The sequence below is a fragment of the Pyxicephalus adspersus genome, chromosome Z (assembly GCF_032062135.1).
Source record: "Pyxicephalus adspersus chromosome Z, UCB_Pads_2.0, whole genome shotgun sequence".
Lineage (NCBI taxonomy): Eukaryota > Metazoa > Chordata > Amphibia > Anura > Pyxicephalidae > Pyxicephalus > Pyxicephalus adspersus.
In genome coordinates, this window is record NC_092871.1 from 59,737,252 (window position 1) to 59,754,425 (window position 17,174).

General features: G+C 40.2%; 2 protein-coding genes across 10 annotated transcripts in view; one reads left to right on the top strand and one right to left on the bottom strand.

The window, feature by feature from the left end:
• The window catches only part of DNM1 (dynamin 1), a 140,644-nt gene extending 128,300 nt beyond the window's left edge, over positions 1-12,344 (top strand). The window contains exons 21-22 of one of the 2 annotated variants that reach the window (XR_011923393.1): positions 10,387-10,480; positions 12,204-12,344. Coding sequence is in view for 1 of the 2 variants with exons in the window: in XM_072430556.1 (XP_072286657.1) it covers positions 10,387-10,390 (4 nt within the window). In the remaining variant the exon portion in view is untranslated. Of the gene's footprint in view, positions 1-10,386; positions 10,490-12,203 lie in introns of those variants that run through there. The other variant, XM_072430556.1, reaches the window with a different exon arrangement.
• GOLGA2 (golgin A2) overlaps positions 1-17,174 on the bottom strand; it is a 61,807-nt gene that overhangs the window by 8,397 nt on the left and 36,236 nt on the right. For all 8 annotated transcript variants that reach the window (XM_072430543.1, XM_072430540.1, XM_072430542.1 and 5 more), the window contains 12 exons: positions 13,149-13,187; positions 13,005-13,067; positions 12,804-12,897; positions 12,225-12,331; positions 9,604-9,662; positions 9,375-9,516; positions 8,920-9,009; positions 8,248-8,355; positions 3,502-3,589; positions 3,059-3,405; positions 430-543; positions 119-343 (listed from right to left, as the gene is read on the bottom strand). In XM_072430543.1, the coding sequence (XP_072286644.1) occupies positions 119-343; positions 430-543; positions 3,059-3,405; positions 3,502-3,589; positions 8,248-8,355; positions 8,920-9,009; positions 9,375-9,516; positions 9,604-9,662; positions 12,225-12,331; positions 12,804-12,897; positions 13,005-13,067; positions 13,149-13,187 (1,476 nt within the window). The remainder of the gene's footprint in view (positions 1-118; positions 344-429; positions 544-3,058; positions 3,406-3,501; positions 3,590-8,247; positions 8,356-8,919; positions 9,010-9,374; positions 9,517-9,603; positions 9,663-12,224; positions 12,332-12,803; positions 12,898-13,004; positions 13,068-13,148; positions 13,188-17,174) is intronic.

Sequence of the window (17,174 nt, forward strand, 5' to 3'; positions counted from 1 at the left end):
TGTTATCCCTTCACCACATTTAGCTGCCAGGTTAAGATTAAACATGCCTGCTGAAAATGCATCAACCTGCTAATCAGGGTGAGAAAGTGTTATATATCTCCCACAAATCAGGGCTCACTTTGCTCTGCTGTAACTCCTTGAGATGCATTTCTGCATTCACTTTGCCCTGCACCTCATCGTGTTGCAACCTGTCCATGAGCTGAGCCTGCAACAGATACTGTCTTTGGATTTCTTCCTTCTCTATGGATACTTGTTGGTAGGCTCCTACATATTTCTGAAGGTGGGCAGAGAGCTTATCATTTTGTGTGGTCAGTAGCTGGACTTCTTGATCCTTTGTGGCAAGCTAAAATATTTAAAAAAAATGACAATGTGAATCCTAATGCTGTCCAGGCGGATCAATTTATAGTACCTTTATAGAAATGATCTCACCCGCTCTTTAAAATCACCCAGGCTTTCCTGTAATTGTCCCAGCTTTTTTGCCAATTCTTTCTTCACATGCTGCTCACTCTGCAGCCCATTTGTAAGTTCCAGGTTTTCATTTGTCTATGTAAAAAGGAATGGAAAAATAAAATAAAATGCAAGAATATAAAATCCACTTGAAGTTATTGCCAGATATTAAAGCTAACAAGATGGCAAAGGAGTCTCACACTTTCAGAGGAAGCTGATTATTTAGAAATTATCCTTCACAGAATGCCATAGTTGTCACAACTGGGCAAGGTACAGACTTATACCAAAAAATAAAAGATGAAGAAATTTAAAATTCTATTTTTAATGCAAGCATATTGTCTAATATGCTGTTATGATTCTGTTTTGTGCCCTTCTGATTTAACTTAGCTTTGTTTTGGGTCTGATACCATGGACAAACTTCGACAAATGCTATTCTCATGTTCATTGGGAACTTCATTACTGACTTCTTAGGCAGTCTCATTAAAACCAATTAAAAATCGGAGAAATTCATTAACACAGTGTAACCAAAGAAATTCAACCTTTAAATTTGTGGAAAAATAACTTTTTAGCCTGTAGTAAATCCCTGCTTTCTCAGCTGTCAGTGGACAGACTGTCAGCTTTCTATTAATAAGGGTCCATTTACATTGGTCAGATTGGTTGTGGTCTTTATAGTAGGTTTTAAGTCATTTGGTAACATGTATACCATTAAGGAAGCCTATGGGCTAAACACACTCCATTAACGGACCTAAAAATTACATTACTGTGCATTAAGTCAAAAGGCGCAACAAAGTGTATTAACCCATGTATTGTGCATTACCACAGCGCAATATTGTGATATCTAAGCAGGTAATCAGGAAAGGGGAACACTGGGAAAAATGCTTCATAGTGAGTGAAACTGCACAGACCACTGAAGGCTTACTTGTCCTTTTTTAGATTCAAGTTAGCAAGTCATGAACAATTACAGAGGTGCTGAAAAAAATGTATATACACTTCAATAAATACCGTATTTTTTGCCGTATAAGACGCACTTTTTCTTCCCCAAAACTGGGGGGGGGAAAGTTGGTGCGTCCTATACGACAAATGTGTTATAAAATAATTAAAATAAGATACTCGCCCGATACCCGATCCTGCGTGTGTCTCCTCTCCTGGCTGCAGTGAAAGAAGCCGGCACAGCGCCCCCTGCTGTTCCCTGTCCTAACTGCCGTACAGTGGAAAAAAAGCACGGAGTGATCAGAAGGGGAATTTGAATGACACAGAGTGATCAGAAAGGGAATTTGAAAGGCACAGAGTGATCAGAAAGGGAATTTGAAAGGCACAGAGTGATCAGAAAGGGAATTTGAATGGCACATGAGTGATCAGAAAGGGAATTTGAATGGCACATGAGTGATCAGAAGGGGAATACCAGTATGAATGGCACATGAGTGATCAGAAGGGTAATAATCTTTCAGAATCTTTTTTTTCTAGATTTTCCTTCTTTAAAATTGGATGCGTCTTATATTCCGGAGCGTCTTATACGGCGAAAAATACGGTATGTAGCTTATTTCACTTCAACATGAAAAATTCTGCACAGAAGTTTTATTACAAGTTTTACAAAGCCATCAAACTATAGCTGTAAGTCATGTTTGACTGATTAGGTGTAAACTGTAACATTAGCATCCAAACAACTCTAATTTCAGCAAGATCATTGATGTCCACAATTGTTACACTAACTGTATAGGTAGTGTATGTTTACTTTTTGGGCCACTTTATATACATATTTTAGTCTGACAGTTAAGCAAAAAAACAGGCAAAAATCGGAAAGTACAGATTTTGTGCCCTATTATAAAAAAGACTCTCCTAATGCTGGTTCTTGGATGGAAAAGTGGTATGACTTAGGTCACCTGTTCTACCTAATGTATGGATTTATCATTGCCTCAGATGATTATCTTGCCTTATACTAAATCATTCAGGAAGATAGTTGTCTTCAGAGCTGTGGAACAGACAGCAATGTCTACGATGCTTTGATGGCTTCCATTAAATATATAATATATTAATAAAAAGGTTTATGACAGAAGGCAGGACATACTATTTCTTCCTGTGGGGTTACAAGGAAAGGAGGTATGCTGAATATAACTGTAATATAAATGTAGTATTAAACAGTCTGTGTCACTATTTGAAGGATTGTACTCAACTCCTATGTGGTCACCAGAACACATCTTCCACATTTTATGCAAGACAAGCCTGCTCTTCTCTAATTGCTTGAAATGACTCCACTTTACTTGCATTGGTTTATAACACACATAAAACAAACAATCTACAGAGATGAATTCATTTGAGCATAAAATAGGTTTGTAAAAGTCACTATGCCTTTTTATGTTCCTTTCAATAGCTCAGAACACTACCATCTATCTGTCCTGTGACCGATAAATGCCATGTTAAAACACATAAGCATGATACATAAGCAGACGGTAGTTGGAGTTCAGATATTCCTATAAAGGATTTGACAGTAAGCCTGTGAAAATATAAGGTCAATACCCCTACTACTCTGAGGCAAACAAAATAACCACAAAAAGACAATTAATTTGATTACATCAAATAAAAAGCTCATGTCTCATACATGCAAGAATCTTACCAGTTTGACAAATCCATTTTGTAGCTCAGCCAGATGTTCCTTTAGCTGCCTGTTTTGGGTCAGAGCCCGGCTGATGGTGGCTTTGTCACTCTGCATGTTTTCCAGGATCTGCTGTTTATCCACATTTTCCTCACTCTGCCGTTCTATTGTTTTCTCAAGCTCAAGCAGACGCTCTTCTTGCTCTTGGTTTAGGCAGCTCAGTTGACTGTTGTCTTGCACCAGAGCTTGGTACCGGGATTGCAGGTCTTGAAATTCTTGCTGTAGCTTTTCCACCTCTTTCTGAAGCACCTGCTCTGCCTCAGATGGGCCTTGCGTTGCAGGGGGCTCTGTGTCAGCTGGTTCGACTGCTGTAAAGTAGTAGAGCGATTAATTGTAGAGTAGATAGAAAGATAATAATATAAAATTACTCTGTATCGGGGACAAGTCTTCTCATCACCCTGTACCTGATGCAAGTAGTAGTTCTGTCACTCTGGTCTCTAATTGTTCAACTTGGATACGAGCACTCTCTTTATCTTGGTTGAGGGTTTGTATCTAGAAAAAAAGCAGTAATATTTTAATTTTTTTTTAATTTTGAGTCACCTTTAAATTTAGAATTAATTGACAGTGCATTTGACCTGCAGTTGATCTCCCTCTCACTTGACTCAAGCAGGTTTTAGTCACCCCCATAGTCTCATAGTCTTTTTTTTTTTTTAAAAAAGAAAGCAGAAGCCCACTGACAAAGCCCCTGTTGGGATTGGGAAAGCACATTTTGCAAGGCGAACCAATTATTCAAGTTACTTTCTATCCAGTATGTACATATGGTATGTGGAAGCATTAGAGGTAAAAAACCTGATGCACAAAACTATATTTTGTTTAGTGTGTAAATGCACTTCTTTCAAATTTATACTGCTCTCGATGTTTGCATTTCAGAGATTTACCCTAATTTGTTTGCAGGAAAGAGTCTAACAGCAACAAAAACAGTATTTTAAAATGAATACAGAGCAAAACAGAAATATAAGTTGTCTTGGTGGCACCTCACAGTTCTCCCCAGAGGGTTTTAGAAGGTTGCTCCGCCCGGCTGCTGTGCCTACCCCGCCCACCTCTCCTCGGCAGCTCTCATCCTCTGCACGGATCTCAGTGAGGCTGCTCTGTGCTCAGCGGTCATCCATTCAGAGGATTGCTGCTGCGATGAGAGGTGAGCACACAGTTCAGCCTTCATGTAAATGAGAAACAGGCAGCCCTGCCCCCCCATCTCATAGCAGGAGCCTGGGATTTCTATTTAAAAAAAAGAAAAAAAAAAAAAGAAAAAAAAGCTGCTTTTGAAATGTATTCACTGCTAGAGCTGTCTGTGAAGTCTGCATGTCGTTCTGCATCCTCACAGCTCTCTGTGTACAAACCTCCATATCTCCTAAACTGTATATCACAATGACTTGTAATTTTCAGGGTGCACAGGGGACCCTCACAGATACTAGTTACAATAATTTCAGCTTTAAAGAATTTTAAGATAAGGGGTCACAAATGTAAACAGTTATGAAAGCATAACATAAAAAATGCAATTTAGGAACCCCGATGCCACTAACAGCATTGGGGTCATTGGGGTGGGGCCCCTAAATATATACCTACCTGTCACAAGTCTATACCCATAAGACTACTGTCTGCTTCTCTTCTTTGTACACCAATTTCTCTCAGGTGGGGAGTACAAAACTGAAAATATAGGTGCAAGTGGGGAACATCTGTGGTTAACATCCTCTAAAACGTCATCACTATGGCATCATTTGAACATAAACTCTGCCCACTAAAATTTAATGGGGTTGAGGTACTGGAAGCATACAGTCATGTGTAACAAGGAAGAGCAGCCTACTTATGACAGCCTACTTTGTGTGTGTAGAATTACCAGTTTTTACCTCCAGAACTCTGTTGTATCCTGTACATTCTAAAATTGGATTAAAGATACTAATGGAATATACAGCGGTTTTTCTTGGTGAGTAAAACTACCTGTCATCGCATAGTTCTCCCCAGCTCGTTTTTGGGGGGCAGGCTGCCCACCTGCTGTGACTATTCCACCCGGCGGAGTGAGTAGAGCGAAGCACAGCACAGCTATGGGTGTCCTAAATCAAACATGCAATTTGGGGACCCCCTGGGCCAATTACATAGAAAGGAGCATTGGGGAAGGGCCCCTAAGTTTATACTTATCTCTCACAAATCTACAGCTGTCATACTGTTACTCCATCTGCTTCTCGTCTTTGAACTCCAATTTCCCTAGAATGGTGGGGTGTACAATAGATAGACAAATGGTAGACAATTTTCGATAACCCCCCACACTAAAATTTCATTACTTTTGCAAACGCACTGCCCTGTTACAAATTACTGACCAATTCTAACACTGGAAACCCAATTTCTCTGGAATGGGGAGGTATAGAAAACTTAAAATGTGTGGGGAACATCTGTGGATAACACCTCCTAAAGTTTTATCACAATGGCATCTTTGGAACAAAAAAGAACTCTGCCCATCAAAATGAAATTGGGGTTTAGGTACTGGTAGGGTATGTCATGGGTACCAGGGCAGCATGTTTTGATGGGCAGACTTTATGTATTGATGCCATGGAGAATAACGTTTGCAGGGTATTAGCCAAAAGTGTCCGTCCCCCACTTGCCCCTTTAATTCTGTTTACCTGCACCTCTCTGTTCCAGAGAAATTGGGGTTCAAGGTAGGGAAGCGGACAGTTTGATGGGCTGAGGTTTTTATGTTCTAATGATGCCATGCTAATGAAATTTTAGGGGTTTATACATCTGTTCCCCACTTGCACCTACATTTTCAGTTTCCTGCACCTCCCCATTCCAAATAAATTGGGATTCAAAGAACAGAAGCAGAAAGGGCAGCATAGTATTACAAATATAGTATTACAAATATATCTTGGTGAAAGGCACGTAAAATATTTAGAGGCCTCTATCCCAATGCTTCTTGCTATGTAAATGGCCCTGGGGGTCTTTAATTAGCATTTTCCATTTTGGGCTCCTAGGTACACTTTCTTACAAAACAGCAACCCAAATCTTCCAATTTCCACAAGTTTTTAAACTCATGATCCCCATATTTTGAAATTCTTGAAATTAAAAAAAGAAATGTTGGTTATCAGTAGCTATGAGAGTCCCCTGTGTACCCTAAAACTTTTAGGTAATTACAACCAACAATTTAAACACAATGAGTTGTTAGGCTGCAGAACATGACAAGCAGACTTTACACACACAGCGATCATCCTGCGGGTGGATAAATTTCACAGGAAGTTTTTGTCCTACCCTGTCCCTTGTCTGTCCTACCCCCATCTGCAATCACATGCATGATGCTCTTTGTGTTACCTAGGTATAGCGCTAGGAGGTGACATCTAAGTCAGGCTGAATTCACATTGGCAGTAAGGTTGCATTTGCTGCGTTTACCCCTCACATTCCTCTCCCCAGGAACCAATGCTGCTTGAAAAACTGCTATGCCTAAAAAGGCCCAGCACTTACTGCCTGTTACCAATCCCAGGTGCCCAGCAGTTATCACCGGTTACCAATCCCAAGTGCCAAGTAGTAGTCACTCAGGAGGGGCATTTTTACTGCCAATGTGAACTAAGCCTAATTTGTTAAGCCACATTGATCACAATATTACACTACTACAAGGTATTACACTATTAAAACATGGAACTCGAGGGAGTTGGATTAAAATACACACTGAACTGTTGGGGTATAATACAAAAAAATGGAAAAAAATACATTTTACACAAGCCAGGCATTGTACATTTTAACAAGCCAGGCATTAGAAAGTTGGAACAAAGTATAGGGGGCAGGTAGAACACTGACACCATAGCAGGGGTTACTGGATACCTATGGCATAAATAACTAGGAGCGCCAAATTTGCTGTGTCTTGCCCCCACTCACTTTTCTTACCAACCGGCTGAAAAAAAATTCTGGGGAGATCACTGCATTGTGTACTAAGCAAGAAGGTATCCATCCATACAGACCGGGTCTCAGGACGGTAACTTGCATAAATCGACACTGGTGACATAATAGTTTTTTTTTGTTTTTTTTTTATGTTGTAATGATGCCATTGTGATGAAAGGTGATAGCCACACATGTCTCCCACTTCGAACTATATTTTTGTTTCCCTGTACCTCCTTATACTAGAGAAATTGGGGTTTGAGGTGGAGATGCAGACAGATATGTGTAACAGAGCAGGCAGCACATTTTGCTAGGTAGAGATTTATGTTCTCATAATGCCATACTAAATACATTTTAAAAAGGTTTAGCCACAAGTGTCCCCCACTTGCACCTACAGTTTCAGTTTCCTATGCCTCCACGTGTACCATAATAATGTCAAGTTATTACAACCAACGGTTTAGGAGATATGAAGGTATGAACACAACGAGTTGTTAGGCTTCAGAATACGACAAGCAGTTTTTACATTCACATAGCTATCACACTGCACTGCTGATTACATTACACACTGCAGATAAACTTCACAGACAGTGTTTTTATATAGAATATGGGCAGTGATGAGAGGGGGTCAATGTCTGTCTTGTCCCTATCTGATATCATATGCATGATGCTAATAAAGCATCACCACATTTTTAACATTATATTAAAGAGTGACTTTCTCTGTTATATAATAATTTTTTTTTGTTTTTACACTTGTTGTGTAGAGGACCTCTCCCCTTCAGTCTTTACTTCCATTTCGGTAAAGACCAAAGGGGAAATCTGCAGCCTCCTGGGATATTTGTGTCACATATCCCAACAGGCTCTACACTGCTCCTTGTGTGCACGCACCTTCGGAGGCTTTCTTATAATGTAAAAAAAAGTGTTTAATCCCATGCAAGTGCAGTGCAAGGCAGCACTGGACGTACAAGTGAGCACTGGAGAAAAGGAGGAAGCTGAGCCAGCATGGGCCTGCTGGGTTATTTTGTAAAAGGATTAAGTGAAAAAATTTTTTTTTCACAAACGTTCACTTTAACTTAAAATGGCCTCAGGAGCACATCTGAAGTTAGGCTGAATTCACACCGGCAGTAAGGTTACATTTGTCCATTACTCATGCCAGGAACCACTGCTGCTTAAAAAACTTCTAGCTCTAAAAGAGCCCAGCACTTACTGCCTGTTACCAATCCTAGGTGCCTAGCAGTTGCCAGGTTGGTGTGAGGTTCACAAAAAAATAAAGAAATTTAAATCCAAGTAATACTGACTTGTTCAGACAGCTGATGGACTCTTTCTTGCCACATGGCACCCTCTTTCTTTAGCTTCTCCATGTACTGGTCTCTTTCTTCACTCAGTTGTTGTAGAGTATCTGACATCTAAGAATGAAAAGTAAAAGACAGACTGAAATACACCTTTCCTGGGGAAAATACTACACTTGTTTTGACTTTCTTCATTGTTGGCCTTATGACCAAATTCCAAATTCTGAGGAATTTCTGTGTTGAATGAAAGGTTTAGACTTCATGCGGTCTTCCAATTCAGCACAGAACATTTGATCATATATTTAGGTTTTTGGTCTAGTAAGCAGCACTGCAAAGTGCTTGGCACAGAATTTTCTTTGTAAAGGGCAGAAAATGCATCCATTGTATGTAAATAGATACACATACAGCTATAAAAAAAACAAATAGATTGACTTTAAGAACCAGAGTAAAAGGAATCTCTTAACAGATTTTAATCTTGCCTAGGATGCTAAATGACATCTACATATGTAATTATTCATGCAGCTAATTTTTTTTGCCATTTCTAAAATACTGGCACAAGCAACAAAAGAAACTGGTTATATGAACAAAGTCATCTCAACAGGAAGAATGGATTAGAATGATGATATGTGTGTCCAGAAACTCTGCGTACAGTCACAGAGATCATATTCACAAATATTTTACCTGTGCAAGCTGGGTACCCAATTGGTCTCTCTCTTGCAGTACCATCAGAAGCTGCTGATTTGCATCCTGTGACTGGGCCTGATTAGAAAACTTTAGAAAAAAAAATCAAGACAGAAACTGATATAAAAATATTGGTCATTAGAGAAGTCACAGAGAAAAAAACTGTAACTTGGGAAAAAAATGTTAAGAACAATCTACATTATAAAAGAAGCCTGATGCCAAATCACCATAGAAAAAAATGATAGAACCTATGTAACAAAGAACAGTGGTATAGACTTTTATTCTAATGTAATAAACAGGGACACTGGCTTACTTAGTTCTTTTTAGCAATAGAAACTGAAGGACTAAAAAATGTCTGTACTAAAAAAATCACATTTTCAAACTATGATTTAAAATCTGCAATCATCTTCCAGGCATCAATACTATTTTTTCCCCAGCAGAAATATTTTGCTTACCTGCTGAATCATAAGTTCAGCCATTTCAAGCTTCTTGTGCAGGTCCTCCAGTTCAAGCTTCATGACGCCATTCTCGGAAAGTAGTGCATTCAGTTTCTCTGACAACTCAGAATTTTGCTGCTTTAGCTCGTCACTGCTTTTACTGTGGGAGAAGGTAAAGATAATGGCGACAAGGCTGACATCAGTTAACCTCTTTAGAGTCCAGGACAAAACGCAAGAAAGGACTTACCTGGTCTTCAAAGATTCAAGTCGCAAGTTGTCACGGTCTTTCTCCAGTTCTTTATTAAGCTAAAAATCGGAGACAAATGCTTAAGATTACCTAAATTGTCCAAATGATCATCTTGAAACAACAAAGTAGAGGCTAAAATTTTGAGTAGTATCTCAAGTGTAAACTGTGAAGCATATCTAAGTACTCCGGAAAATCACACAACATGCATAGCATCCGTAGCCTGCTTGGAATGCTTTGAATCAAAAATGTTACAATCAAAGTCTAATTTAGGTAAGCAAAACTCAAATGGATAAGTGGGCCAAAATGAGGCAAATTATTCCTCAAAGGGTCATACTATGTCAGCTGAGAGCCACACCTATTTAATTCCAGAAAAAGAGATGATAGAACTCACACTTACCTTCAATCCAGCAGAACAGTCATTCCGTCGGGTTTCTTTTATTGGGCCCCGCGTCGTCCCTGTATCAGTCTTCGGCCCGGCACAGCACAGGCGCCGCCATCTTCTCCTATCTTCTTCCTCCTGTGTCACACAATCTCGCACTGTGCAGGCGCAAGATCGGGTAACATAGTTGGGAAAAAACTTGCCCATCTCACTGCGCATGCGTGAGATGGGCCAGTAGAAATCTGAACACAGCCCACAATTAGCCCCCGGTCCTGACTTTGGACATGCCTGGTCTAAGGTTATTAGTAGTGTACCCCAGGGTTCAGTGTTGGGACCTTTACTGTTTAACATCTTTTTAAATTATATACAGTTTGGGATTAAAAGTACCATTTCTGTGTTTGCAGATGACACAAAACTACGTAATGGAACTAAGTCTATACAAGATGTCTTTAATCTACAAGCAAACCTGGATGTACTGTTTGATTGGACAGCCAAGTGGTAAATTACATTTATTACTGAAAAATGTAAAGTTATACACTAGGGGGCTAACAACAAGCATGCTTTATACTGTCTAGGAAGAATACATTTGGGGGAATCAGAAATAGAAAAGGGTCTGGGGGTTCTGGTAGATCAGAGACCTAATAATAGCATGCAGTGCCAAGCTGCATGTCACGATCCTGGAACAAGCTCGGAGTCCAATAGCTGTAGCAATTAGGAGGTCCACAGAGTAAAAAAAAAAAAAAAAAGTCGGTATCTGGGTAAATCAGGTTAACAGGAGCAAGCAATAAGAGTACAGTAACACCATAGCCAAAGGTCGATACACAGGCAAGTAGCAGATAAGGCGATGCAGTAGTAGTAGCAGTAGTAAGGCAAGACACTGGCAAGAGCACAATAACCAGGCAAACAGGTAATTCATGGCAAGGCTTAAATAGGAAGTAAGGGGGAGGAGCAAGAAGTTTAGAGTTCATGACAATACAGGTGATCAGGTAAGCTTGACTGTGAAAACAGGCAGGGAGCTGTCCAGCACTTCAGATAGGATAATGGGTAGAGCTACTCCCAGACACAGAAGTAGCCCTGGGTTCAGATCCCAATCCTGACACTACATTATCTAAAGCTAGCAAAGTGTTTTCTTGTATTAAAAGAGGAATATACTCCAGAGATTGATACATAATAATGACCCTGGAAGGATCTAGAAGGATTTTTTTTTTCCTCTGTTGAAGAAAATTGATCCTGGGTTTCTAAGGTTTTATTTTTTTTTGCCTTCCTCTGGATTAACTATGTCTATAGGGTATTTATCCGATAAGGTAAGGTAAACTTGGACTTGTCTTTTTCAACCTATGAAAAAAGAAAGTAGAAATTGGTAGAGCCTGCGACGGAATAGGAACAGGTGAGTATATATGGTTTATTTCTGGTATACAGCCCAAAACAGGTGTAAATGCTGTTGCAAAATAAAAAAAAATGATAAGGATAAAAATACTTAACTTGACTCCAGCTTCTGACATTTACAAGAGACAGAGGTAATGTCACTGTGCCTTCCAGGAAAGCTGGCCATTTGAAATGAGACAGGAATGTGCTCCAGTTCATTGCAGGAGTGCATTCTTGTGAGATTCTGGCAACCCAGCATTACTGGGAAAGTGACATAACCTGTGCATTGTGGAAGCATTAACAGGCAGAACCAGGTTAAGCAAATTATTATTTTTATTTTCTTACTGAAGTATCCAGCTTGCTTATCACATGAAGGAAAGCCACACTGATTGTGTTTCATTACAGCCAGGATTAAAAGGGACTGGCTGCGGAGTGCATCAGGGAACATATGCCCAGCATGGGGAATTGTGCTGGAGAATATGTATAGATAGGTGCAGAAAGAGTTTAAGAAAAGTAAGGTCCACTGAAAGTTAAAATTTTAAATTTATTTCTACAAAGCTACAGACAATTTAGACTGCTGTGTATTTTGAATAGGAAAGATTCATGACACCTGTGGTCACTTACTGGTGATAAAATGATATAGAGGGTATAAAATGAATGCTTCCAACAGATTAGGAAATTTGCGGTAACTCATAGCCTATGTCTTCACGAAACAGCATTTATTGACTGAACTGGTTGAATATTATAGGATATTACCCTTTGCTATAAAAAAAAAAAAAGCCAAAAAGAATAAAGTAAATACAAAATTTCTGTATGATGAGATTCATACAAATGTTTTTTTTTTTTTTTTTTTTAGTACGTCTGGTTCCACTATTACCTTCTCTAGCTGCTTCTGCTGAGCAGAAAAGGAGGACAGTGTTCGTTCCAACTCTGTTACTCTCTGTCGGGTGGACTGTAACCGCATGACAAGATCTTCAACTTCCGCTATAGGGACAGAATAAAGGTTTATGGCAATTTATAAAAGAAAAACAGGGCTTACAGTATAAATAAATCTGATGTTTAGTCTGCCTATATTTTGCCTTGATTCATCCTTTACCCTATCAGCATTTTTAAATTATTTCCATTTTTCTTATTCCTCCTCTCCTGCTTTACTGTCCCTGGCCCACCCCTTTAAACTTATTAAATCCAAGTTATTTTGTTTAAGAGGTTCAGCATTACAAGTAGGCTTTACCTAGGGTGGATGCAGATGCAGATGCTCACTGTTGCAGACTGAGACCTGCTCATCAAGACATTTTGATATATGGGGTTTTGAGAAAATTAGGGTTTTAGAATTTTTTTAGAAAGCTATAAACTGCACCTTTAACTAGCAAATATTTATTTGAAAAAATTTAAGTAGTAGTTTAGCCAAAAAGCGGTATCATTTATTGTGCGGATATGAAGGTAATAAACTGCATACCTCCTTTCTGACGTGCTGCCTGTTGTGTAAATGACAGAGCGGTCTGCAACTCAGACTTTTCAGATACCAAAATTCCAATGGTCTGGATGTGAACCTGTGAACAAACACTTACCAGGTATAACTTTTTTTAAAGGAATGGTGATCAGAATACAATTGTACGCAGATATGTAATTTTTTTTAGGGACAGGTTATGCTTCTAACCTGCAGCTGTTCCCGAAGTGCGCTTTGCTCCTTAGAAAACTTCTGCTCAAACTCTTTTCGTTCCTGGAGGAAACAAATCAGATTTGCAAATTCATGTAAAGATAAAACAGGTACAACATTTTCGTTTACTAGAATTAGTTTTACCTTGTCCAGCTTCTCCATTACTTCTTGGTTCTGTTGTTTCTATATAGCATACAAAAAAAAAAAAGGAAATTAAAAATCACACATTGCACACAGAATGCAGCAAAGTCTAGAAGGTTTGATGTAAAGCAGCACACAAGCCAGTCAGTAGTCTAAAATGCAAACTGCAATGTGTCATTTGAAGACTTTGTATGAAGCAGATTCATTCAGATACCGGAGGGAAACATACCTAATAATTGTAATTAGTCTAGTTGGGTTACTTCCTAAGTAAAGACCATTTACTTTATTATATTGTAATTTACAATATTATATTGTAACTTATCGGTAAAGTTTTTGCATACAGAATGATATTTCTCTCTGCCCAGAGAGTATGGTATAGAATTTAGAGGTAGACTCTCTGTCCAGCAAAAAAAGTTCCGCCCCCAATTTCCTTCATGATATGTGCCTGCATGCCAGCGTGGTGCACCAAGGATCCCATAGGTACCAAGGCAAACAGCATAGGGCGGCGATCACATGAGAAACAACATACATGGAGGGCATGGCTTGGATGACACCAGTGAAGAATTTGAACACCATCAGGCAGCACTGCAGCATTCCAACGCCCGGAGGCTCCCTCCAAAAGGCCTGCTCTTTCACATCCAGGGCCTCTACAGCCTTCACCATTGCCACAGATACCCCTCATGATGTGAGGGATGCCCCACTACAGGCTGACCTCTCTAACACTCTCACATGGCAAGAATACTTGCAAGCCATGCCTACTAAAGAGGATTTCGGCCTTCTAATTACCAAAGTGAAGGAAACCTGTCGGGCTAAGATCCATTCCCTGCACACTGACCTCTGCCACCTGGCAGATAAAGTGGACACAGTAGATGACAACCTGCAATCTACCAAAACCTTAGTTACCCAACTACAAGAGCAGATCTCCACACAAGCGCCAACTATGCGTAATTTGCAGCTTCACCTTGAGGATGTGGATAACAAAGGGCACAGAAATAAAATAAGAATCCGGGGCTACCTGAAGACATTCAAGCGTTGGACCTACAAGTCGAGTTGGCCTAGTACGGAAGTAATCAAGCTTGATTGGGTTCGTAGAGCCCCCAGCCCTCCCAGGTCACCATCTAGACCCAGAGGTGTTATTTTCAGAGTACATGATCTCCAGATAAAGGAAGAGGTCATGCGAGTGGCCATAAACACAATAGATTTTGACAGCGCCACGCTGCATCTATATCCAGATGTTCCTCGGGCCACCCTGCAACGTAGACGGGCTCAACAACCCCTTCTTACTACCGTAAAGGGCGCTTTCAAACCATATCGCTGGGGCAACCTATTCAGTTTGACAGCTCGCAACAAACAAAATCCCTTGACCTACAATCTCTGGCTGAGACCCTCTACCTACCTTCACAACTACTGCCTCTGAGTGGCAGGTGGTCAAATCCAAGAAGAGACAACAACACCGTGAATCCCCTCAATGCGATCATCCTAAAGGTCTACACCATTACTGCCTCGACACCTGGATGTTTTGAGGGGGACCTCTTCTCTCCAGAACTCATTCACGGTGGACTCACGGTATGCCTCAGATACCTAGTATATACACCTATTGTTTCACATAATAAGCCTTAATGTTTTAACTACACCAAGAGGTCTTTCCACAGTAGGATCCTCAGAAATGAGGGGGGTACAACATCTTACAGCTTAGTCTATTGCTGGATTGACTGCAGTTCATAAATATAACACTAGATGTCACTGTTACTAATGCTCACTTGTGTTTTTTTTTTCTCTTTCTGTTTTTCTATGATGTGTTTTATATATCCTGTGTCATTCACCATGTAAGGAGACCTTTCGTTTTTGCATGCATGTTCCAATAAAGACAGTTTCTGTTAACCCACAATAGCTTTTCTGGGATGACTCCACTGCGCCCAGCAATCCTTCTCTGCAACAGGTTATGGGCCCAGTCACCGGATAAAGCCTAGTGACCCGGCGCGGCCCAGGCAGAACAGAGCCCCGAAAGGGAGAAAGTGTGGCTGACGCAGAGATCAATATAAGGAAGCTTTCCAGCCACAAACAGGGACACATAAAGAAAGACTGTACTATATGGAAAGCAGAGCAAATGGGACAGAATCCCTCATATACTAAACAGAAGGTCAAAGCCACAATCTCTGATCCATGGGAAGGAAACTGGAATGCCACATTTAAAGTGACAGACAACCATAAATGTCAAGGCTGGTGCATCGACTCAGGGGCAACCAGTCACATGACAAATGATAGAAGTTTTATCACAGAACTTGATCTTAATAACAAAGAAACTTTATCTTGCAGACGAACGTAAAATACATGCAGAAGGATATGGGCACGGGACCCTTGTATGCACTGATGATGTGGGACACAATTTAGCTATACAAGTGAAAGATGTGCTTTATGTTCTTGACCTAGATGGAGGACTTTTATCTGTGAAGCGTCTAACAGCCAGAGGACTCACTGTAAAATTCCAAGGTGACCAGTATTCTATCCTGGACGGCAAGCCAACAATAGCAAGTGCCAAGCTGGATGATCATCTGTATCACCTCAAAATAGTGAAGGAAAAGGTGAGACTATGTACACATAAGCTCTACCAGTACTGAAGAGCAGAGACAAGCAAACTCAGACATAAAACCGAGACAATCAATGAGAGAAAACAAAGGTAAACCACCTGTAGGTTTCTCATACAAGGCAAGCACTGCCAGTGCCAATGAACTTACATCTTGGGAAGACATATCTCAGCTTTCAGAACGGGAAGCCAGCAAATGGATAAAAGCTGCTGAGGCAGAGATAAAAATCCATGCATGACACCGAAACATGGACAATTACAGAACTACCACCTGGAAGGAAAGCCATAGGCTGTAAATGGATTCTTAAAGTGAAGTACAATGCAGGTGGCACAATTGAGTGATACAAAGTAAGACTCGTAACCGAGGGATATTTTCAAAAATATGAAAAAGACTATGATGAGACATTTGCATCTGTAGTCAAACACACTACAATAAGGACTCTGCTGACAGCAGCCTCCACAAGGAAAATGCAAGTGAAACATTTTGATGTGAAAACTGCAATTCTACATGGCAAGTTAACAGAAGAAATCTACATGGAACAACCACCAAGGTTCAAAGATGAACAAAGGCCAGACCTAGTATGCAAACTTCACAGGAGTATATATGGTCTAAAGCAAGCAGCCAGAGAGTGGAATATAAAAATAAATGAAGTACTTACACAACAGGACTTTCAAAGAAGTAAAGCAGACCCCTGCATTATACACAAAGAAATTGGCAAGCAGATGGATCTAGATGCTTATTTATGTGGACGATATACTGATTTGTTTTGAGCAAGAAGGGGATGAAGCAGAAATACTGAAATCCCTAAATCAGCACTTTGAGACCAAAGATCTTGGCGACAAAGAATTACCTCGGCATCCAGATTGAGAGAGAGGAAGATGGCAGTTTTCTCCTGAACCAAAGACATAAAATACAAGAAATAACTGAAACATTGGGAATGGAAAATGCCAAACCAGTAAAGTCTCCCATGGAAACCAACTACTTGAAGGAGATGAATAGCCAAGACAGCCTGTTACAACTAATACTCAGTACAGGAAAGCAATAGGGAAATTGCTGTACCTTACCACTGCTACAAGGCTTGACATTGCAGCATTTATTGGAATCCCATGCAGAAAGGTTTCAATGCCAAGTCAGATGGACTGGAATGCTGTAAAGTGAATTTTTCGCTACCTTAAAGGGACTTTGCACTACAAGCTAAAGTTACCAGCGAACGATGAAAGCACCTTAACAGGATATGTGGATGCCAACTGGGCCGGAGACACCAGCGACAGAAAATCTATCATCTGGGACTCCATGCAAGATCTCCCCTTGTGGAGTTGCAATGATCATGAGAATGGTAACAAAGCAGCCCAGAACTACACGGGGGAACTTGTCAATGAACTCAGGGCAGCTGGGACCATAGTCACCAAGAAAACAATTGGTAACACACTCCGCAGTGAAGGCC